General features: G+C 52.8%; 6 protein-coding genes across 6 annotated transcripts; 4 read left to right on the top strand and 2 right to left on the bottom strand.

The window, feature by feature from the left end:
* Nucleotides 1-889: 889 nt before the first annotated feature.
* On the bottom strand, nucleotides 890-2,194 carry LAESUDRAFT_813790 (uncharacterized protein; the record flags this gene model as incomplete). The annotated part of the gene is made up of 3 exons (XM_040914522.1): nucleotides 1,905-2,194; nucleotides 1,615-1,849; nucleotides 890-1,255 (listed from the first exon to the last, which is right to left on the bottom strand). The coding sequence occupies exons 1-3, from the start codon at nucleotides 2,153-2,155 to the stop codon at nucleotides 890-892; spliced, it is 852 nt and encodes a 283-aa protein (XP_040762636.1). The 5' UTR covers nucleotides 2,156-2,194.
* A 2,621-nt stretch (nucleotides 2,195-4,815) lies between these two features.
* LAESUDRAFT_727469 (uncharacterized protein) lies at nucleotides 4,816-6,202 on the top strand. The gene is made up of 5 exons (XM_040909229.1): nucleotides 4,816-4,985; nucleotides 5,047-5,187; nucleotides 5,252-5,349; nucleotides 5,406-5,486; nucleotides 5,544-6,202. Exons 1-5 carry the CDS (start codon nucleotides 4,914-4,916, stop codon nucleotides 5,920-5,922), a joined length of 771 nt encoding a protein of 256 aa, XP_040762635.1. The 5' UTR covers nucleotides 4,816-4,913; the 3' UTR covers nucleotides 5,923-6,202.
* A 1,616-nt stretch (nucleotides 6,203-7,818) lies between these two features.
* Nucleotides 7,819-11,406, bottom strand: LAESUDRAFT_727468 (MFS general substrate transporter). The gene is made up of 20 exons (XM_040909228.1): nucleotides 10,832-11,406; nucleotides 10,724-10,771; nucleotides 10,582-10,670; nucleotides 10,425-10,471; nucleotides 10,304-10,341; nucleotides 10,135-10,215; nucleotides 9,986-10,056; nucleotides 9,874-9,915; nucleotides 9,753-9,811; nucleotides 9,439-9,682; nucleotides 9,213-9,370; nucleotides 9,063-9,154; nucleotides 8,950-8,995; nucleotides 8,866-8,878; nucleotides 8,752-8,795; nucleotides 8,631-8,684; nucleotides 8,552-8,559; nucleotides 8,455-8,489; nucleotides 8,329-8,379; nucleotides 7,819-8,210 (listed from the first exon to the last, which is right to left on the bottom strand). Exons 1-20 carry the CDS (start codon nucleotides 11,092-11,094, stop codon nucleotides 8,122-8,124), a joined length of 1,572 nt encoding a protein of 523 aa, XP_040762634.1. The 5' UTR covers nucleotides 11,095-11,406; the 3' UTR covers nucleotides 7,819-8,121.
* Nucleotides 11,407-11,751: 345 nt separating this feature from the next.
* Nucleotides 11,752-17,497, top strand: LAESUDRAFT_656968 (uncharacterized protein; the record flags this gene model as incomplete). Its single annotated transcript, XM_040904652.1, has 15 exons — nucleotides 11,752-11,796; nucleotides 11,857-12,265; nucleotides 12,337-12,452; nucleotides 12,510-12,669; nucleotides 12,747-12,936; nucleotides 15,155-15,378; nucleotides 15,582-15,970; nucleotides 16,026-16,116; nucleotides 16,178-16,237; nucleotides 16,289-16,366; nucleotides 16,429-16,571; nucleotides 16,642-16,709; nucleotides 16,766-17,121; nucleotides 17,177-17,293; nucleotides 17,349-17,497. Coding segments are annotated over 15 exons (2,595 nt in total), but the record flags the coding sequence as incomplete, so codon positions are not given.
* Nucleotides 17,498-18,779: 1,282 nt separating this feature from the next.
* LAESUDRAFT_760643 (uncharacterized protein) lies at nucleotides 18,780-19,164 on the top strand (the record flags this gene model as incomplete). The annotated part of the gene is made up of 2 exons (XM_040912776.1): nucleotides 18,780-18,968; nucleotides 19,021-19,164. The coding sequence occupies 2 exons, from the start codon at nucleotides 18,780-18,782 to the stop codon at nucleotides 19,162-19,164; spliced, it is 333 nt and encodes a 110-aa protein (XP_040762632.1).
* A 945-nt stretch (nucleotides 19,165-20,109) lies between these two features.
* LAESUDRAFT_702831 (FAD-binding domain-containing protein) lies at nucleotides 20,110-22,074 on the top strand (the record flags this gene model as incomplete). The annotated part of the gene is made up of 10 exons (XM_040906500.1): nucleotides 20,110-20,167; nucleotides 20,217-20,549; nucleotides 20,605-20,695; nucleotides 20,760-20,819; nucleotides 20,872-20,949; nucleotides 21,012-21,154; nucleotides 21,216-21,283; nucleotides 21,340-21,695; nucleotides 21,753-21,869; nucleotides 21,926-22,074. Exons 1-10 carry the CDS (start codon nucleotides 20,114-20,116, stop codon nucleotides 22,072-22,074), a joined length of 1,449 nt encoding a protein of 482 aa, XP_040762631.1. The 5' UTR covers nucleotides 20,110-20,113.
* Between the last annotated feature and the right edge of the window lie 444 nt (nucleotides 22,075-22,518).

Genomic DNA, 22,518 nt, shown 5'->3' with positions numbered 1-22,518 from the left:
GCCCTTGTGGCAGGCTTTTTATGTGGGATCATTTGTGCAGGTCACAAAAGCAGACTTGCCCTTAATTGGGTTAAGTGCTTTGGTGCTTTGTGACACCAGAGCAAAATTGTTGTCTCATCCTGGTGTCTTTCTGAATAATATCACTATTATTCCACAATGTGCTCACTCGAAATAATTCAAATCATTCCATGATGTTTACATCAGTAACATTAGAGTTACATTGTGACTGTTATTGTGATGTGTCCAAAATGTTCCCAGCAGAATCATGGGCTCATGCCCCCAGTGCCTTTACAGACGTGTTCTGTACAACGCGATCACATGGTGTGTCCGACCAGCGCCAAAGCTTCGAGCGTCGAATTGCCGTCGGCACGTTGAAACTCCGCGTTCCCCACGGGGGGTCTTCCCTTTGGACCTCGAGTTACGATCTCAGCCTGAGTATAAGGAACGAGTGTGTCTTCCTGTACGAAGGCTGATTTATGAGCCTAGGGGAGAGCATTCTGCGTGTATGATGGACATCATGGCCATGATTGTAGCAATGTGGCCCATATCCAGGCCGAACGGCGAGCGGAGAACATCATGCTCTTCCCAGAGCCGTGCGGACAGCCTAGGATTCATCTCTTCCAATTGGTTTGATTTGCGTAGACAGAATTGCGGGTCCAAGCCAGACACAAGCCACGAAGGCGAGGCGTAAGAAAAGCGACGGAAAGTGACGGACCGGAGTCCGGGCAGCGCTGTCCGCGAGAAACGCGATCACGTGCTCGGGGCCGCGTCACGATGGGACTGGAGCTCGGTAAAATGGAAGTGTTCGCTATGATGGCCAAATGCGACCGCTAGTGCTTCAGGAATTTCTTGACACTATATATGCTTAGTGTCAAGAAACTAAGCAGTATCAAGCATAAATATCAAGAAAAGTTGGAAAGCTGACAACGTATGTGATGACTCGCAAATAATTCAGATCGTATATGACCATCGAGTCCATCAGTACTATCTGCCGGTAGCTCAAACCGAAACCCATGTCGCGCGCGATACCCGACCGAATAACAGGTCCAACCTGTGGAATGTCTCCGCCCCAGGACGTGATTGATGTTGTCGCCGTCCAATAGTCATGACCAGGACCATCATCCGCGTCTCTTTCAACCCACACTGCGGTGAACACGACGACGGGGAAGCACTTGAGCACGATGAGTTCTGCAATGGCGAAGACGTCCTTGACATTGATGATGGAGAATTCTTTCAAGTTCGAGCCTGTTAAAGGCTGCATAGGGCCCAATCAAGAGTGTAGATCAGATAGCATCGGCTGCTGTCAAGTACTCATGGTCCGCGTACCATGAACGGAACGCTACCTAGTGGCATTTTCACGATCGCAGCGATGGTCTTCCAACTGCTCCTCATCATCTGCCAGCGTCCGATCCACCAAGCTTGTTTTGATGTCCTTTCGATCAGCATTGCTCTCACAGCCTTGCATCTATCTCGCCAGAGAACAGTCGGAGCGCCGATCGCATGATACTATCTCTGCGGCAATGATATGCGGTGCAGTGGACATCCACCTTTGCTGGGATGTCAATATAAACTGAACTTCCCGCCGAAGTACAACAAGACTTGTGCGACACACACCCTATGGACGACTTCCGCATACCATTTGTCATCCTGTGCTCCAGTCCTGCGTATCAGAAACCGGTCGTGCACTAGGACAGAGGGCTTCCGCTCCGCAAGGCCGGAATGGACGATTTTAGGAAGAAATACTTGGATAGTGAGCGTGCAGAGTCGGCGCAGGGAAACTTCGTTCACACTTTGGAGGCTCTCCGGAGTCAAAAGCACGTCATACATATTGAAGCACGCCAGATCAACACTGCACAGATACGTGAGCTATACAACCTTCAATCAGGACCTGAAGGTATCGCTACTGCCTACCTTTCCTGCCACTCGTTATGATGAAGGGACGATGCAAAGAGCTGCCGTATGTCGCTTCCGCAAGCACCTCTGGTATGAAAGCTGCCCCAATCTCTCCAATATGATTCCACTGGTTCGCGATATCCAGCGGTCGCTCCAGATCGGACGGGTGCTTGTGTCCCGGCAGTTGCATCTCACACTTGACTTTGCTCCAAGTGGGCGGACGAGCTATGCTAATCACTTTGGGTCCAGGCTCGTGGGACATGAAGTCAGGAAGGACACTATTAGTCGGACAATGTCGTGTAGGAGAATGTTGTGGTCGAAAGAGGTCGTTGTGGCGGTCGCCACTACCACGGCGATTAGCCAACGGAAAATGCGAATCGCTGATGACGGCGGATGTCACGGAACTCGAATTCCAGTGAGTTCTCGGAACGGTCAGCGTAGAAGGAATGGGAAATGACTACGATCGTGAGCGGTTGGCCTACGTTGATGCATCGAGGCGCACTGGAAGGCTGAGGCGCTGAAAATGTCTAGTGAGGTGATTTCATGGGGCTTTTGAGGCTGGTCTCTTACCTGGTACCCTGAACGTCTCCGCGATGCGGCGACGACAAAGTGACGCGCGCAAGAGGGACGAGACTATCCTGCTTCCCATTTGACACGACAAGGTCCATCACGCGCTCTGTCGAGAAAGCGCACGCCACATCCACGATCCCAAAGTCGATCCTGTCTTTTCCGGCGGCCACGATCCCGTTCCTATTCCGAGCCGCCGTAGCTGGACAGCAGCTCATCAAGAGCCGCTGCAGGGTTGCGCGTCGCCTGTGCGCACCGTAAACTAGACAGAACAGACATCAGGGCCGGTGAAAGCGAACATACACGCATATAGTCACGTGTTATTGGCTGCAGACACATGGGAGAATCAACTGAAGAAGTGGATATATGCGCCCTTCATCGAGCATATGGGTACACTTTATCGAAGGAAGTATCGACCGCGAGAGATGCACATAGAATGGGCATGGAAGCGATGAAGTGAGAAACGCATGCTGGAATGACGAAAAACTCACGGTATGCGCTCGGTGGTGCATGCACAGCCACACATTGGGACAATGTAAGCACGAATATGCCTAGTACGTCGCTGCATGTTCGAGCGGTCGTTTCCGGAAACGATGCCTCGTATGTACAGCAGATCAAAGCACACAGCAGCAGAGAATCTAGGACACTCACGAATTACGAATGACTCAAAATCTCCTCCTAAGACCCTCCATCGAGGACCCTACCAGACCTCATGAAGGTACGTCCAGAAAATTGTGACATGCGACACATTCACTGAGGATAGTACACAGAATGACGTGCAGACTTTCCTCTTGTCCTTTAGGGGTATCCAACTTGTCATAGACAAGCTGGAGACACCCTACAGCACAAGAGTTCAACTGCACAGCTGCGATGTTGTGCTTCTAGAAGAGGACGGATGGACTAGACCGTTGATGCGTCAAGACTTTCCACTCGTCATTGAGGGCCAGCCAAGTGGCACGGTCAAGTTGTAGAAGTCCTACAGCACAAAGGTTCGACTTTGCGCGATCAGCCTTCATGTACCTGAAAGGACGCGCATGGAGTGGACCTTTGATGCGTCGAGACCGGCGACATTGGGTCTTGGATTGTGACAGCGGCCTGGAATGACTTGCCCATCTACGCCGGACTTCCGATCACGTAGGTCAGTATAAAAGCCAACTCCTTTGTCCACAATGAAAGCTACTGGACGACGGTACCGGATTTCGTCCGCCATTGGGCTGCATCACGGGCAATTCGGAGACCGAAAGCTTCAACAGCTAGAATGATGTAGTCATCATCTCCGTGGTCGACGGTTTTACGCCGCTCACTGTCACCGTGTGGGAAATATGTACGACAGCAATAGACGAGATGACTCGAGTCCGGAAACGAAGTGTGCCTGAGCACATAGGCAGCGCATATAGACGCCAAATTCAGTTATGAGCAGCTGGCAACCTGAGAAACAATGATAGCCAGAGTGACCAAGAAACTGAAGGAAATGCTATGCTCTGCGAGAGAATGGTTTGCAAATGACAGTAACCTCCGTGAACGAGTTCACAACAATCCAACGAGCCATCTCTCGGGAGCTTCTCTCTCCGTCACAACCTTATCATGACCAATGTGTAAATCAGGAAGCGTTGCATGACAGGAATCAGTTGGCACCTCGGCTTGACACATCCAGGTCCGCGGGGTCGGTCAAGTCTCAATGAAGAAAACATCCAGCGATGCGTCGCCGAATAGCTGAACAACCGGACCCCAGTATTGTAAGGACGAACACGGATGCGGATTTGTATGACAATATTCATACCTTCCAGAGTGGAAGACGGTACAAACCATAGCATATTTCGAAGGAAAAGATGAAGGAGGAGGTCAAGATGAACTCTTTCAACGCCAGCGCCTAGAGAAGTTGTGCGCCGCGCCCTGTGATTGGCCGCCACCAGATCCGAACAAAAGACGACTTGCATGTTTGTGTCCAGGGGCCCCGCTGTCCTTCAGGCTCTCGCTGACATTCTCGGTCAAAAACAGTCCGTCTCTGCATTCAGTTTTAAACTCTCCCATGCTATTGTAGCTTTTCATGAAAGCCGAAAGCAGAAGAAGACAAAGCTCAGCACCGGCGGCGGTCCGTTGCCAGGGGCGGGACACATGCGCCCTTGGCAGCGACGTGCATCGAGTCGGAGTCAGAAATCAACGTTGAAACTGATCCCGTCACGTGCGCGATCGAGCCGGCGCCAGCTGCCGGACACCCACGCGGAACGATCGCGTATATACCCTTGGGCTCCCCGCGCGTACCTCTTGCCAGCGACCGCTCTCGCGTAACCTTCCCAACGCTCCCAAGCAGCTGCCCGCTCCTCCTCCTCCTTCTCCACCTTCATCTACACCCCTCTGCCAGTGTCGCTCGTCGCCTGGCACTTCCGCTCGTTCAGCACCACATTCATTCGCTTTATCAGTAAAAAGAATCCATACCCTCTTCATCTTCGACAATGTTCGCCCGCTCAGCATCTGCCATTTTCGCCCTCACGTACCTCGCACAGTCCGCCCTCGGGACCGTCTACGTACGTTGTTCCGTCACTTGTCCTCTAAACCCTAAGCACTGAACACGCCACACCTGCACAGGTGAACTCCCCCGTGAGCGGCGACACCTGGGCCGCCGGCCAGAACTGGACCGTCTCCTGGCTGGACGACGGCAACAAGCCCTCGCTCGCCGACTTCGGCGACGCTGAGGTCGCCATCTACGTCGGAACTGAGACCGCGCAGGTGGGTCCTGCGCCACACCTCGCGCCGTATTCGGTTGCTCGGTCGCGCTAACATTCTCGCACAGACCTCCGTCCAGACGATTGTCGCCAGCGTCAACGTCGCCTCGACCGCTTCAATCGTGTTCACGCCTGACCCTGCCGCAGGGCCCGACGGCGAGTATTAGTGCGTCTCCCACTCTGTCATGCTTACATGCTGTCTCACCTGCCTGTACGTTCCAGTTTCATCCGCTTCCAGTCGCTCTCTGCCAAGGACCCGAACAACACCGCCTACCCTGCCGAGGCGTTCTCCGCGCTCTTCACGTGGGTACCTTTGAACTCTCCTGTTAACGTGAACTGACCTGCTTTCTGCGCTTTCAGGCTGACCGACATGACCGGCACCTTCTCCACCGCCATCTGGGACCAGATTAACGGCACCACGCCCGCGTCCTCCAGCGTCGCCTCCTCCTCAAACGGCCCCACCTCCACCTCCATCGGCTCAGCGAGCTCAGTGGGCTCTGTGGGCTCTTCTGCCCCTGCGTCCACAGCGTCTGGGATGGTGAAGAGCTCCAGCGGCAGCGAGTCGTCCGTCGCGACCTCGAGCTCGAGCTCGAGCTCTAGCTCGAGCGAGCCGTCGACTACAGCGGTGGGCCAGAGCAGCACCTCGGGCTCGAGTACGAGCGGCGCCGCGGGCATGCACGTCGGCAACGGGCTCATGATGGGCGCACTGGGTATGCTCGCCGCAGCAGTCCTCCTTTAAATGTGCAAAAACCTGGGATCGTTTGTTCAGTGTTACGTTATCTGGGTTGCTGTCTGTTCGTCGATTCGTAATTCCTAGTTCAGTGTGTCAACTGGTTCCCCTTGTCCTTCGTCTTCCACAGATCACGCTATAACCAGCAAGCTCCATGTACAGTACACCTCACGCGCGTATACCCGCATGCGCTGTACCCGGTAGCCTCTCATGCTGAGTCCTGACGCACGATGCACGTACGAGCACTAGTGATGTTGACGGCTGGCAATACATACCTAATCATTTCGTCATTTCGTGGCAGCATAATGGTGACTGAGCCATAACAGACTTGGCTTGGACGGAAGGTAAGGCTCGACTAGGCGCCAATTTCTCTGCAGTGTCTGCACGCTCTGAGACGCTGCCCTAAACTGCCGCAATGGCTGGACGAGTCACGTGGCGAACTATGGTTAAGCTAGTGCACGTGGCCGCGTACTGTGAGAAGAGGCCCCGGCAAATTCCCATGTACTATGAGAGTCGCAAACATTTACCCTGGGTCCCTGGCTGTTTGGTGCAAAACGTCATGCTTGGGCACTACATTGACCAATTTCGGTGGTACAGTGGATCAAAAACTAGGAACCTTATTCTATTTCGCACTGGCATTCAACAGGTGAGTCGAATTGATAAATCAGCCGCTTTTTGAGAAGGTTGAGATCGATTCCTGCATCATCATACAACAAGATTATTAACGCTCAATGCCCGGGAGGGTCTGAAATGCGCATTGAGTGACGAACCAGGTTTGGAGCCCTCATATTTCGCGATACGCATAGAGGACGGGTCTCCCGGAGCCTGTGAGAGCTTCTTTCCAAGACGAATGGCGAAGAGTACGCGGTAAGCCTCATCAAACCAATGCTACGGAATCGTCAATTGCTGCCAACATCCTGCTGAGGACCACATCACATCTGCAAGCGTAGTTGCGCTAAATCACTACATAATATCATGTAACGCAATATAATTGCTGGAAGCAATGATGGCGCAATCCTGACTTGCTGCCACCTGGGCCATGGCCATAGACCTCGCTAGCCTGGGTGCAAGGTATGGTGTTAATTATACAGTCTCGCATTCACTGTGATGCTCACGCTCTGCAGCGCATTGTGCTTTCAGTGCGTCCGCTTCTGCGCAATTCCTCTCTCCCGCGCAATTGGTCGGGTGAATTCAACAAACGAAATGATGAGCTGCGTTGGGCTCCTCTGAGTGACCAGCCCAATACTACGAGGCCTCGCAGCCGCATGCGCCTTCCTCTGATGACGCAACTCGCGTTGATGAGACACAGTCAGTCATCACAACTGTGGTTCGGACTATGCGTCTTACGATTTCTCTGGAACGACCGACATCAAACGAAGAGTTAGCTTTGAGGTCTGACAGCCTATAGGCTAGGTTCTGTCGCGACAACGATCGCCGGGCCTACGTGTTCATGTCTCCAACTCTGCCTATGAATGTGATAGGACGTTAAGCGTCGGTACCACCCCGACTGTGGATATACCCGTGCGCTAGCATCTCGGACGACGATCGTTATGAGACCTGGGGCCGCCATGCGTAACCACGACAGAACTGGAATCCCGCGGAGGAGCCCCCACCGATGTCGATATCGATACGAGGCGATGTTCTGAGGACTAGACTGTGCGAACTCCCAAACACTTAGGTTATAGGTGTCGAGTTGATGTCCAGAGCGGTACATTATGCGTCGGATCGAGACTCAGACCGGGACGGATGGGTGGCACCACTGGCATAGTCCTCAGCATAAACGGCGGTGGACTGGTCACTTTACCGATCACCCCTTAGAGCAATCCCGGTCTGTATGCATTCGATATTAGACATCAACGATGCGGTTTGCCATTTATTCGCATCGTGGATGGAACCGAACAAATATTTCTGCACCAGGTCGGATGACACCAGCATACGCCACAATATATCTACCATAGAGAATTACGCGTGATATAACACTCTATCGACTGTCTAATGCACGTTATCCGACGAATCGAAAACTTAACATCAAGACGACTCGGAGTCCGGCTATGGTACGACATTGTGCAAACGAACGTGAACGTGAAAACGTGAATGCGCCTAGAACTAATCAGCGCAGGAGCCATTACGTCGGATTATACAATAAAATCAAATAAAATAAACCACACATCGCCTCCCACATCGCCACCACGGTGCCCCCTCCCACCTTCACTTGGTGTACTTGCTGCCCTGCCTGATCTTCTCTCCTCGGAAGTACAGGTAAATGGGGAACGGGACCCCGATCACGATACTGAGACCTGTAGGCAGAGAGCGTTAGCTCGGCTTATTTTCGCTGCATCCGCAGCCAGGTGGCGGCGGAAAAAGGTTAGGAGGGAAGGGGGACCGTACGTCACAGACGAGGACGCGCAGACATACCTGCAAGCAGAGAATTGCCCGGTCCGTCTCCTAGGGCAGCGAACATCGGACCTGGAAGCACACACATGAATTCAGGATCAACCGGACGAAAAGAAGGGGTTAAAAAGGCAGCAGGGCCCGACGTACCTGCAAACAGAGGGAATCCAAATCCAAAGAGACTCCTGCAACGAACAATACGAATCAGCTCCGGCATAACTCGGGTGCATAAGGAATGTCGTCTTACCGCAAGACCTATCGGACACACGCCCGCAGTCAGTGGTCAGCATGGAGCACGCGGCGCAGAAGGGGGAGAAAAGACGCACGGATGCAGCAGCGAGCGCGCTCGCCGCATACTCGAACGCATCGACGAGGTACAACTGCAACCGAGCCAAGCCGTAACGTAAGCACGTGTATGGCCCGGGGGATTTTGTCGCGAGTGCTTACCTGAATGGAGAGATACGCCATCATCAACCCGAGCCCGAAGAACCCTGTGCAGCACAAGCAGGTCTCCAGTCAGCTACGCGATCGACACGCACGCACGCATGCTCGATCTCTCACCGGTCCCGATAATCTGCAGTGCCCCCAAGCTCAGCATCCACTACTCAAAATGCGATCTAAAACGGAAATTTCTCCGTGACGTACCGGTAAAATCCAATGCGTCCTCGCCTGCGCAGACCAGCCGTACCAACTAGATAATGAAGCATCAACATCAATAACTAGGACGACGCGTGCTCCCCAGCGTGTAGAACACTCACAACAGTCCGATGGGAACGAAGACGGAGCACATGACCAACCCCGGTATGCGCATCTCCGGCTTACCAACGCCATTGTTCGTCCTATTCGCGATCTGCAGCAACATCAGTGAGCCAAGCGTTGCCAAAAAGGGGGGAAGGTAACGAGCGTACGTATCGGTACAGCGCATCCCCGTACCGTGCACCGAGGAAACTCCCAAGGATGAACCCGATGCCCAACCCGAGGTACGTCAGCCCGCCGATCCCAGGCCCGAACCCATACACAGACGAGAACAGCTCTGGGAACGTCGCAAACATCAAATAGTACGTCCCTGCGGGGCGCAAGGTCTGATCAGCGTCCAATCACCACACACCCGTGAAAGGCAGAGACGGGCCGCACCGTAGATGAACGCGAGGTACATGGAGAGCATGAAGCAGATGCTCGAGCGCGTGAGGAGCACCGCGGGCCGGCTGAAGTTGGTCCAGAGCATGCGCGCGCGCTCGCGGGCGCTGGTGGGGACGGCGGCAGCGGCGCCGGGGAGCTCTGCGGTCGAGTCTTTCGTGGAGCTGAGGCGGCGGCGTAGAACGACTGGCCCGTACGATTCTCGGAGGAACGGGATTCCGATGAGGCTCGCGACGCCGCACTGGAAGGTGGGGCGAGGGATAGTGAGTGCGAAGTGCGGATTTTATGGGATGAAGAGAGTGACTACGTACGACGGCGGCGATCACGACGAAGACCCATTTGAACCCGATGGTAGCGGTGATGAAGCCACCTAGGGGAGGATGTTGTATTTAGGTCAGCCACGAGTTTGACGACTAGAGGGGGGGAGCAGACCTGCGACAGGTCCGACAGTGGGTCCTACCAGAGGGCCGATAGCTGTGGATGTTCGGGAGAGTCAGGACGTCGGTTAGAAAATAAAATAATGCTTATAATGATAGTTGCGCACTCATGATAGCCATGGCAGAACCGCGATCACGCTCTGCGAATATGTCAGAGACAACTGAGCCGCCGATACCGCTGTCCGTGTGTGATTCGCGTCAGCATATCCAGGAGCTGGCGGATGCGAGCGGCAGGTGCCAGTGAAGTGACACGTACACGGATGCGGAGCCGCCCAATCCTGCGAAGAAACGGAAGATGATGAGTGCGGCCGTCGATGGTGCGAACGCGCATCCGATGCTATGAAGAATGCGATCAAAGTCGAGCAGATACACATTATCAGGAGAGTCAGTAAGTGATGAACTATGCAGGAGACGGATGCGCTCACTTGCACCCGAGAAGGAGGATGTTGGCGAGATGGAGAACCTGTGGAATGGTGTGAGCCACATGCCGCATATATGGTAGCTGTAGGCGGACGAAATACGGTTTCTGCGGAGCAATGAGCTTACCCATGCGCGGCCGTACATTTCGCTGAGGGGGCCAAAGAATAATGGGCCTAAGTATGAGCGATACGTAGGGCAGTGAGAATTTAAATTTTCAGAATGGTGTAAGAAGAGCCCTCGTAAGTCAGCAAAAACATTATGAGTACAATATGAACTGCCTTACCTATTGCGAAGGAGAGGAGGAAGATAGAGAGCGTCAGAGCTTGGACGGAAGAACTCGTGATTCCATAGTGTTTGGAAATGTCGGGAAGTCTGTATACAATAATGAGTGAGAGTAACAGCCGCAAGTAGCCAGATGTACTTGCGCAGGTGCCATCATGGAACTGCTCAACGGTGATACGAAGGAGTAAAGGCTAATAAATACGCAAACCGATCGCTGAGTACTGCGCCACAGCATAGAACGACGAGCATACCTGACAATAGCCGTGCAAACCCATTTGCGTGTGAGAGACCAATTACGGGGGTTAGCTCGGTCGATAGACCAGTCGTCCTGTTCTTCGGACACCACCAAACCCTCTTGCTTGTCCTGCCATACTTGAGAGGCGGTTATGTCTTCGGGGTTGCTGAGCACGACAAGGGGCTCTGGGATGTTGTCGGTAGAGTCGGTGGGATACACGACGATATGGGCCTGAGACACTGGCCGAATTTCCAGCGAGACGTGCGGGGACGAAGGCATGGATGGAGGAAGTGGAGAAGTTGTTGGCAGACGCCTGTGAACAGAACGCGGCAGAATAGCATTCTGAAGGAGGCCATTCGTCTGCCATGATGACTGGTGTATGCTAATTTATGTTCAGTCAGACCCGTGGCGTGCGCGCGAAACCGTTATCTGGATCAGAGATGAGTGAAACGCTATTACAGGCCATCACGGGTTACTATTAGTAGGGTTACGGGCACGGAGACACGCAGTGCTGGGTGGACGTGCCAAGACCTTGCGGGACACGCCATGGCCGAGGATGTGACAGAGCTTTCCCCGCACGCTAGCCTGAATGGATGTACAGCGGCCGTCCACAATTTCCACGAATGGCAATTCAGATCGTGTGAGGCTGCTGACTCAGCGAATAAGCGCGGCCACACATACGCTGTTGCATTTCAGTGATCCTGCTACTCATAGCTGACACATTAATTTCCGGTGTCGGCGTATTATACAGAGCTGGACCACTACACAAAATGGATGGTCCTCAGTCTCCTATGCCCAAGTTGCTGCGACTCCTCCCACGCAATCTCTACCCTTGTACTCTCTCATCGCATCACATTCCATAGCAATGGCTCCGCGCGTCTGGCTCAGTGAGTAGCCTAATTAACATGCGTATCCCTTGATGCTCAGTCTATTGCAGTCACTGGTGCCTCTTCTGGCATGGGTCGCGCCATGACCGAGCGCGTGAGTTTACATCACCGATCGAGCCCCCGCCCTAGAACACACCCGCTAACCCACACTCAGGTCCTCTCCGAAGGCGACATCGCGGTCGCCACCCTCCGCAAGCCCCAAGTCCTGTCCTCCCTCTCCGAGCAGTATCCCGCCTCCCAGCTGCTCGTGCTCAAGCTCGACGTCACCCAGCCACAAGAGATTTCTGCCGCGTTCGAAGCCGCCACCGGCGCGTTCGGCCGCGTCGACGTCGTGTTCAGCAATGCCGGATACGCCATCCTCGGCGAGGTCGAGAGCGTTCCCGACGCGGAGGCCCGCCGCCTCTTTGATACTAATTTCTGGGGCGCTATGAACGTCGCTCGCGAAGCCGTGCGGCAGTTCCGTGAGGTGAACAAGCCCATAGGCGGGAGGCTTATCACCATCGTCAGCGCGCTTGGGGTTGCGACCAGCCCTGCGTTTGCGTATTACAGCGCCAGCAAGCATGGTGAATTGCTGTTCTTTGCTATGCGCGTTTAAAGCGGCTGCTCATTGACTCTGCCAACCTTCTAACTACAGCGCTGGAAAGCGGTCTCGAATGTCTCTCCAAGGTTCGTGCTCCCGCATCAATCCTCGTCCATCCTGATGATCTCACACTGTACTTCCAGGAATTGAATCCAGCGTGGAACATCAAGGTGCGATCCACTGATCGTCCCGTCCATTAAATCGCACGCACGCTCACAGTACCAAAGATGACCAACATCCTCCCGGGTGGCTTCGCGACGCGCGGCGCGCAGCCCGAGTCGCTCGTCCAGACGCCTCCGCACCCGGCCTACAGCTACCCCGACTCGGCCGTCCAACAGCTCCGCGTGTACATCCCCAACGCGCCTCTCCCGGGGGACACCGTCAAAGGTACGTCCTGCCGCTACTTGTGCCCGCGCACACGTATACGATGACGATGACGCTGACGCCGACGTTCACGCCGACAGCGATGAAGATGATTTACCACAAGCTTTCGAAGGACCCGAACCCGCCGCTGCGCGTGCCGCTGGGCAAAGACGCGGTCACGGGCTTCCGAGCGAGAGGAAAGCTCCTGCTGGACGACGCGACGAGCACTGAGGTGCTTTCGGAGGATTTGCTCATTGAGGGGAAGGAGCTCATGACTAATTTGGATGAGCAGTGAGAGGAAGGGCATGCTGCGCGATTTATTGTGTGGACGTGGGAATTTTGCCGTGAAGTAGCGTCTCGTCTCGTTCTCGGCGGTTCATGAGAGCTCCATATCTATTGTCAGCCTCTTCGTATTTTTCTCGTAGTGATGTTTGTGCTGATAGAAGCCTCTACACCATGCGTCAGCGACCGCGTTGCTCATGTGAATAGAAGACTATGTCGTTGATTCTGGATCTAAACCTTCCTCGCCGTAGACCACATGATGACCATCGTGCGAAAGACAGATGTACCCGTCAGCTGTGAATTGCATAACCCTCGAGGCGTCCGTACAAGCTGGCATGTCGTGCCATTCGGGTGACAGACCTATAGGAATAATCGCTGCGAATAGTTCCCCAATAAGAACATAAATGTAAGCAACAACTCCGATCGCTTGGCACATCATCGTACGGGTGGCATGGCAGTTGCTGATGTGTTTCTACAGCCTTAGCTCGAACAGACACGCCCGTGTGCATCGCATCGGCTTCGGCGGCCTCGAACAACTCCGCCGATACGCTGCTTGCTTGTGGGGATAGAAGCGGTATGCTGTGAACTCCGAACAAGTTGAACTTGGCTGGCTGTGCCTGATCTCTCGGCTCCGGTGAGAGCGTAGGAGAGTTAGTATTATGGAAGCTTGGCTGATAGTGCGTTTCAGCATCGAGAGTTCACCTCGTTCTGCGGCGGTTGGTTATGTCCGTCATCCGATCTTGATCGTAGGGACTCGCTAGGTGGGTGTTTGCTCAATGGTTCTCTCACGTCACTCATAGGTGATGAACCTTCCTCGACGTAGACTGCTTATGACGATTTCGTGGAACACAGATACATCTGTCAGTTGTAGATGACCATCGGAACATCAAAAAGCCATGTGGTGCCATTCCGATGAACCACCGTATAGGAATAGTCGCTGCGAATGATTTCCTAATAGGAATGTAAATGTAAGCAACGGCTGCGACCCCCTTGATGCATCATCGAACGGATGGCATGGCAATTGCTGATATGTCTCTACAGCCTTAGCTCGAACAGACACGCCCATATGCATCGGATCGGCTTAGGCGGCCTCCGAACATCTCCGCCCACGCTGCTTGTGCGAATAGAAGGGTTTGCTGTGAATGGTTTGCTGTGAACTTGAAACTTGATAGAGCTGCTAGAACTACCCGCGTTGATCGTCACCGGGCTGTCAACGAGTTGGCTGTGCCTGGTCTCTTAGCTCCAGAATGTGCGTGTATTGGTTTGTATGAAAGCCTTGGCTGATGCGTTGTAGTGCGTTTCAGTGTCGGGAGGTCACCTCATTCTGCAGCGGTTGATTATGTCCGTCATCAAATCTTGATCTTAGGGAGACTCTAGGTGGGTTTCTACTCATCGTGTCCGTCATCGAATCTTGATCTTAGCGACTCTCTAGGTGGGTTTTGCTCATTGGTTCTCACGTCACTTACAGGTGACGAACCATTTTCGACGTAGACTGCTCAATGATCATTGCGCGAAAGATGAAATACGTCTGTCAGCTGTAGATGGCCCTTGAAACATCAGCAACCCATATCGTGCGTTAACCATCGTGCAAGAATATTTCGCTCTCCTGCCTCAACGTAAGCACAAACTACGGCAACTTGACACATCGACGCACTGGAATGACATTGTTTAGTAGTATCTTTCCACAGCCTTAACTCTAACAGATACGCCCATGTGCACCGCATCTGCTTCGGCGCTCTCCAAGAGTTTCATTCTGTGGATTTGGCGAGGGCCATTCTTATTGTCAGCCTGTTAGTATCCTTCTTGTAGCATTGCACAACCAAGCTGCTTATACGGACAGAAGAGTACGTTGCCGACTCCGGATTCGGAAGAGCTGCTCGAACTACCCGCGTTGAGCGTCACTGCACTGTCAACGACCTGGCTGTGCCTGGTTCCTCTGCTCCGGTAAGTACGTGAGTGCGTGATTGTGTATATGAAATCCTCGGCTGATGCATACTAGGACGCGTTTCAGCCTCAACAGGTTTCTCATCCTGCAACGGTTGATGCGTTTCTGATTATCACATGTCTGTCAACAAGTTTTGATCTCAGGGACTCTATTTGGACTTTTGCTCACTGGTTCTCATGTCATTCGCAGGGGACGATGTCCTCTCGACGTATACCGTCATGACCGTCAGGTACAAGACAAATATACCTGTTGGCCATGGATGACCCGCGAGGCATCGAATAGCGATGCGTGCGATGCTGGTGAACTATCGTGCAGGCACAAATCACTTCGAACGGCTTCCCTGTACCAGTGTAGGCAGCGGCTGCGGCCTCTTTGCACATCAATGTATTTGGATGGCGTTGCTGATACGTCTCTACAGCCTCAGCTCATAGACACGCCCATATGCATCCCATTGGCTTCGGCGGCTCCGATGTACTCATGTAACACGTTTGACGAACCTGAGCCGCGTACATCATACGTTCAGGGGTGGTAAGCGTGAAGGTGGCGTTCATCCCGGACAGGTCGCGCCCGTCGTAGGCATCGCTATAAGACAAGCTGACATCTGGACTGCTTGGCTCCTCTCTAGGCATACTATGGCTATTCCTTCTCTCCCCCTAGCATTTCTTTTGTCTCTTGCGGGAACCGTGCTGTCAACACGGCTGTCCTCAAGTCAATGTGTACGCACTCCCGTCTCGTTCCCTCGCACCCTCTGATTTCCATCAACAGTGCGACTCACTGAACGGACTCTTCCCTTCCAACGTATACTATCCGAACAGCACCGTCTACGCGCAGGAAGAGTCCACGTACTACTCTTTGCAGCAGGCCGAGCAGGTCCCCGCATGCCGGGTTGTGCCAACGAGTGCAGAAGATGTCGCCAAAGTGGTGCAACTGGCTACGGAGAATGAGTGCATCTTCGCAGTGCGCTCTGGAGGGCATATGAACTGGAAGGGCTCCTCGAATGTCGGCCCTGCGGGATTTACGATCGATCTGCAGCAGCTCAACCAGCTTTCGCTCTCGTCCGATCATAGCACGCTCTCTATTGGCCCGGGTAACCCTTGGGTGTGTATCATGGTGTCATCCTGCGTTTTCTTAACTCAAAGAGTGCTCTTCTCAGGCGGATGTGTACGAGTTTATAGCTCCGCTGAACTTGACTGTGACGGGAGGCAGAGCTTCTACCGTCGGCGTGGGCGGCTTCCTCATGGGCGGTATGCAATCCCCTCCTTATACACATCGACATTACTTACTGGTCTTCATTCGTCCTTGTAGGTGGCATAAGCTTCTTCAGTTATCAATATGGCCTCGGAGCCGGGTACATCACGCAGTACGGTGCGACTTTCCGCGTCTTCTCCCTCTGCTCCAATGTTAAGTCTGTTGTAGAGATCGCCCTCGCCAATGGGACTCTCGTGAATGCATCCAGCGAAGACAATGCTCCCCTTCACTGGGCACTTGCCTTAGGTGCGTTCTGATGTGGTATACAGTAGACAATCTAATGATTTCCTCGTACGATGCACTCACAGGCTCTACCAACTTCGGTGTCGTGACGCAATTTACAATGGAAACGTTTGCTCTCGACGGCATGTGGGGAGGCACTTTGTCTCTCGACATACAGCAAGCGCCGGCAGTCATGGATTACTTCCTGACGTTCATCAACAAGCTTGTGGTCAGTATTGTGCTCTCATGTAGTCGTTTTTTTGGGGGGGTCTCACATGGATTTAATGATGAATCCACAGGACGATCCCAAGGGCCTCTCTGCAATTACCATGGCATGGAACCCAACTGCGCAGGACTATGATATGTTGTGAGTATGCAGTCCCTCTGTCGTGGTCGTGTTTCAAACATAGGTGCCCACTGCAGCCTCTCGATTGCATATCTGGAGCCTGTCAGCTATCCGCCTCTCTTTTCCGGTCTGGAGCAGTTTACTTCCAATGCGACGGAGAACACGCTCGAAATCACCAACCTGACGGCCATCACTGCAGCGTTCGCCGCCGGGGACCCGTCTGGGACTCGTACCGCGTGGTGGACGCTGACATTTGAGGCAGATAAACAGCTTGTCCTGGATGTTCAGCAGTACGGCCAAGAGCTGTTCTCGGACCTGGTTGCGGTGAACGGGACGGCTTGGAGTCTGAATATTCAGCCTATCAATAACCAAATGATTACCGCGACGCAGGCAGCGCATAATCCGGCTGGTTTGCAGGGAAGCAATCTCTTCTGTAAGTCGCACGAGCATTCCCTGACGAACGAAACACTCATTGACGTTTGACATAGTGATTCTTCAAGAAGTGACCTGGGAGGATGCTACTCTAGATGAAGTGATCGAAGACCGATCAAGAGACTACCTGGCATGGGCAGAAGCCCTTGCGCGCGAACGCGGGCTCCTCAACCGTAAGCGTTTCACTGATGTATCCTGATCATCGTGTTGAATACATGCGCACTCCAGGCTTCCTGTATCTGAACTATGCAGATGGAAGTCAGCCGGTCTATGCTCAGATTGGTCTCGACAACCTAGAGAAGCTTCAAGCAGTCAAGAGTGCCTACGATCCGGATAATGCGCTGGGCAGATTGTGGCATGGAGGATTTAAGTTCTGAGTTTGCTAACGTAGCATGCTAGACTCGAACGCGGCATACTACTTTCAATGGACTCTCAGAGCGCTTTCTTCCAGGGTTTGGCATCCTTTTTTCTTCTTAGTGATTGAAAACCTCTCGTAGATTTTATCCTTAGAAAGCTTAGCTTCTTTAAATCCCTAATTAATATCTACAAGTGACCATGGCACAAAGTCAATAACATACTATAACACTAGTACTTGTCTTTATGATACCATGTTCTGTCGTACGAGCAAGTGAAAGCCGGCAAACCGTCGCAAGGGCTCTTCCTTGGAAGTGTACGTACCGCGTGCTAGTCATGCATCGAGTCAAAATTTTAAGTATGCAGCCTTGGTCATGATACATCATTAATCTGTCCGGGCATGGCATGTACTAGTGTGGCCCCTACTGTGATCACAACAGTGATACAGTTACACCTTCGCCGTACAAATACCATCGCTTTCGAACATACTATGTATATAGAGCCCCAGTTTAGTCAAGCATAGTGATGTGTGCAGCCTTTCTCTCCGAAGGTGACCACTGACATTGTGGTGGCCAACAGGACCTAGCTTCCTTATCTGGAAAGGTCCGATAATATAAAGCGCTCATCAAGAAGAACCGAGCTGCGCTCGCCTCAAGTTTCAACGGACATCTCTCGCTGAATTCTTCGACGTTGTCGCTCATTATCCAGTGAAGGTGGTCACCGTGAGTATGTAAGGCAATTTTAAGGTGGAGATATCTGAGTTTAGGCCTTCGGAGACTCCCAGCCCTACACTGGCAGCCATAGTCGAAGCCGCCGCTCGTGCGCTCGGTCCTACGCCATCCTCGGCGAGATCGAGAGCGTTCCCGACGCGGAGGTCCACCGCCGCTTCGAGACCAATATCTGAGGCGCTATGAGCGTCGTCGGCGTAGCCGTGCGACAGTTCCATGAGGTGAACAACCTCGTTCAAGTTATCACCATCATCTAATTAGCGCTCTCGGGGTTGCGACCAGCGCTGCGTTTGCTTGTTACAGTGCTTTGCGTATTACAGTGCGAGCAAATACGGCGGACCGCTGTTCATTGCTGTGCATGATGCAGCTGCCCATTGACTCTGCCACCGGCCTTTAACCACAACGCTGGAGGGCAGTCTCGAGTGTCTTTCCGAGGCTCATAAGCTAGCATTTAGGCTCCCCTTTCTGATAAACCATGCCGTAATCTCAGGAACTGGATCTATGGTGGAGCATCACGATACGATTTGCTGGCCCTCCTGTCTATTCCAATTCGCGTACAAAGCTCACAGCGCCAAAGATGACCAATGTCCTTGCTGGCGGCTTCGCAACGCGCAGCGCGCAGCCCGAGTCTCTTGTCCAGATGCCTCCGTACCCACCTGCGACTACCCCGACTCGGTCATCCAACAGCTCCGTGCATTCACACCTAACGCGGCCCTCCCCGGCGCCACCGTCAAAGATACATTGTGCCGCGGATCCTGCCACTGTTGTCCGCGTTAAGATCGCACACGCCGACCGCAATGAAAGTGATCTACTCCAAGCTCTCGAAGGACGCGAACGCCCCTCTGCGCGTGCCACTGGGCAAGGATGTGTTCGTGAGCTTTCAAGCCCAGGGCCAGTTGCTGCTTGATGACACAGCGCGCAATGAGGCGCTTTCAAAGGCTCCGCTTGTTGAGGGGACGTAGCTCATGACTAATTTAGCTTAGCAGTGAGAGAGCGGGTGAACGTTTTCGCTGTGCGTCGCAGAACGTGCGCAATCCTCCGAGCGACGATTGGGATGAAGCAGCATTTGTTTCATAGGATTCTGTGAGAGCCCCACCTTTGTTGTCGCTCTCTCCGTGGCCCTTATAGAAGTCACTGACCACGCTGCTTATGCTTACAGAAGAACACATTGTTGGCTCTGAATTTGGTAGAGCTGCTAGTATCACTCGTGCTGAGCGTCATCGTACTGTCGACGATGTGGCTGTGCCTAGCCCTTCGGCACCGATGAGTATGAGACTTGTATATATGAAATGTTTGGCCGATACATTGGATGCGTTTCAGCCTCAAGATGCCTCCTCGTTCTACAATGGCTAATGCGTTTCTTGACATCATATGTCCGTCATCAAATATTAGTTTCAGGGACTTCATGTGGACTTCCGCACATTGGTTCTCACGTCACTCGCCGATGGCGAAGCCTCATCGATGTAGACTGCAAAATGGCCTTCGAGTGAAGAAATAAATATACCTATCAGCCGTGAACGGACCTCAAGAACTCAACAAGCGATGCCATGCAATTCTCGTGAACTATCTTGTGGAAACGGGTCGCTCTAAATGGCTTTCCCGTACCAATGTAAGCAATGGCTGCGGCCCCTTTGTACTTTGTACATCATCATACGGGATGGCATGTTTCTACAGCCTTGACTCGAACAGGTACGGCCATATGCGCCACATACATTTCAGCGGCCTCCGATGTACTCCTGTAACACGTTTGACGAACCCGAGCCGCGTAGATGATGCGCTCAGGCATGGTAAGCATGAAGGTCCGGACAGGTCGCGCCCGTTATAGGCATCGCTATAAGACAAGCTAACATCCGGACTGCTTGGCTCCTCTCCAGGCATACCATGGCTATTCCTTCTCTCCCCCTAGCATTTATGTTATCCCTTGCGGGCACCGTGCTATCAATACGGCTGTCCTCAACACAATGTGTACGCAGTGCCGTCTCGTTCCCTCGCACCCTCTGATTTCCATCAACAGTGCGCCGCCCTGAGCGGACTCTTCCCTGCCAATGTATACTATCCTAATAGCACCGTCTACGTGCAGGAAGAGTCTACGTACTACTCTGCGCTGCAGGCCGAGCAGGACCCCGCATGCCGGGTTGTGCCAACGAGTGCAGAGAAGGTCGCCCAAGTTGTGCAACTGGCTACGGAGAATAACTGCATATTCGCTGTGCGCTCGGGAGGACATATGAACTGGAAGGGCTCCTCGAATGTCGGCCCTGCGGGATTTACGATCGACCTGCAGCAGCTCAACCAGATTTCGCTCTCATCCGATCATAGCACTCTCTCCGTTGGCCCGGGTGCTCTTTGGGTGTGTATTGTGGTGCCGTCCTGGATATTCTTAACTCACAGAATGTATTTCTCAGGGGCAAGTGTACGACTTGGCGTCTCCGCTGAACTTGACTGTGCTTGGAGGCAGAGTTTCTACCGTCGGCGTGGGCGGCTTTCTTGTGGGCGGTATGCATCATTTCCTCCCCCATACCCGTTATTAGGACGTTTCAGTCCTCATTCGTTGAACCAGGCGGCATAGGCTACCTCAGTTATCAATATGGCCTCGCACCCGCGTACATCACGGAATACGGTATGTATTCCACGCGTTTTGCTTTCTGGTTCAATGGTAAAGTCTGTTATAGAGATTGTCCTGGCCAATGGAACCTTCGTCAATGCATCTAGTGAAAACAACGCTGCCCTTCACTGGGCACTTGCTTTAGGTACGCTGTCATCTGCTGCATGGTAGATTATATAATGTATTCCTCCTCCGGTGCATTCACAGGGTCCACCAACTTTGGTGTCGTGACACAGTATACATTGGAAACATTTGCTCTTGGCGGCATGTGGGGAGGAGCTCTGTCTCTTGGCATACAGGAAGCGCCGGCAGTCATGGATTACTTCCTTGCCTATGTCAACAAGCTTGCTGTCGGTATTCTTCTCTCGTATAGGTTCTGCTCATGTGTATGACCTTACGTTGAACCGACAGGACGACCCCAAGGGACTCTCGTCCGTGACGATGGCGTGGAATTCAACAGCACAGGACTATGGTATATTGTGAGTATGCAATCCCTCTGTCATAGTTGTGTCTTAAACATGTATGACCGCCGTAGCATCGGGATTGCATACCTGCTACCTGTCAGCTTTCCCCCTCTGTTCTCCGGGCTGGAGCAGTTGATCCCCAATGCAACTGAGAACACACTTGAAATCACCAACCTAACGGCCATCGCTACTTCGTTTGCCGACGCAGATCCATCTGGCTATCGTCAAGCGTGGTGGACGTTGACGTTTGAGGCGGATACGCAGCTCGTCCTGGATGTTCAGCAATATGGCCGAGCGCTGTTCGCAGACCTACTTGCGGTGAACGGGACGCAGTGGAGCCTGAATGTACAACCCATTAATCACCAAATGATCACCGCGACGCAGGCAGCGAATAATCCAGCCGGCCTGGAGGGAGAAAATCTCTTCTGTATGTTACACGATTACCACCTTTGACGAACGATGCATTCATTGACGTTTAACGTAGTGATCTTGGAACATTTGACCTGGGAGGATCCTACATTAGACGAAGTAATGGAAGACCGGTCAAGAGACTACCTGGCATGGGCGGAAGCGCTTGCGCGTGAACGTGGACTGCTCAACCGTATGTTTCTCATCGCATGCATCCCGATGGTCGTATTGAACACATGCACACTTCAGGCTTCCTGTACCTGAACTACGCCGATGGACATCAGCCGATCTATGCTCAGATTGGCCTTGACAATCTAGAGAAGCTTCAGGCAGTCAAGAACGACTACGATCCGGATAATGCGATGGGCAGATTGTGGTTGGGAGGATTCAAGTTCTGAGTATGCTTACGCATGCTTGCTGGACTTGAACACGAAATACGATCACCGGCATCTTACGAGCGATTTTCCTTTGCTGGAGTTCGGTGTCCTATTCTTTTCTTAATTGTTGAAACCTCTTGAAGACTGTACTTTTAGAAAGCATAATTTCTTCAGCAAATTGGTGAGGTTTTACAAATGAACACGGCAAAAAATCAGTGAACTTCAAAGTGAATTTTGACTGCAATATGAATGCAATCAGCAGCCGCGGCATGGAAGCGCCTTCTTTCGACGGTCACGTACAATTCGTTGAGAATTTCACGAGACCATGTTCTGCCGTATGAGCAAACGACACGTAGGAAAGCATCGGATTGAAGCTCTGTACTGGAAATATTCATACTACATGTCCGCAACGCACCAAGAGTATGCATTTTTGACCGTGATACTTCCACGTACATTCTATGGACG

The sequence above is a fragment of the Laetiporus sulphureus genome (assembly GCF_001632365.1).
Source record: "Laetiporus sulphureus 93-53 unplaced genomic scaffold LAESUscaffold_29, whole genome shotgun sequence".
NCBI classification, from domain to species: Eukaryota; Fungi; Basidiomycota; class Agaricomycetes; order Polyporales; family Laetiporaceae; genus Laetiporus; species Laetiporus sulphureus.
This window is presented reverse-complemented; position numbering and strand designations above follow the sequence as displayed.

Coding starts and splice junctions, on each gene's coding strand:
- LAESUDRAFT_727469 (XM_040909229.1), top strand. CDS start 4,914: ATGTTCGCCCGCTCAGCATCTGCCATTTTCGCCCTCACGTACCTCGCA. Junction 4,986..5,046: donor CCGCCCTCGGGACCGTCTAC/GTACGTTGTTCC, acceptor ACACCTGCACAG/GTGAACTCCCCCGTGAGCGG. Junction 5,350..5,405: donor GGGCCCGACGGCGAGTATTA/GTGCGTCTCCCA, acceptor TGTACGTTCCAG/TTTCATCCGCTTCCAGTCGC.
- LAESUDRAFT_727468 (XM_040909228.1), bottom strand. CDS start 11,094: ATGCCTTCGTCCCCGCACGTCTCGCTGGAAATTCGGCCAGTGTCTCAG. Junction 10,342..10,424: donor AAATGTACGGCCGCGCATGG/GTAAGCTCATTG, acceptor ACCATTCCACAG/GTTCTCCATCTCGCCAACAT. Junction 8,685..8,751: donor TGGCGTATCTCTCCATTCAG/GTAAGCACTCGC, acceptor GCTCGGTTGCAG/TTGTACCTCGTCGATGCGTT.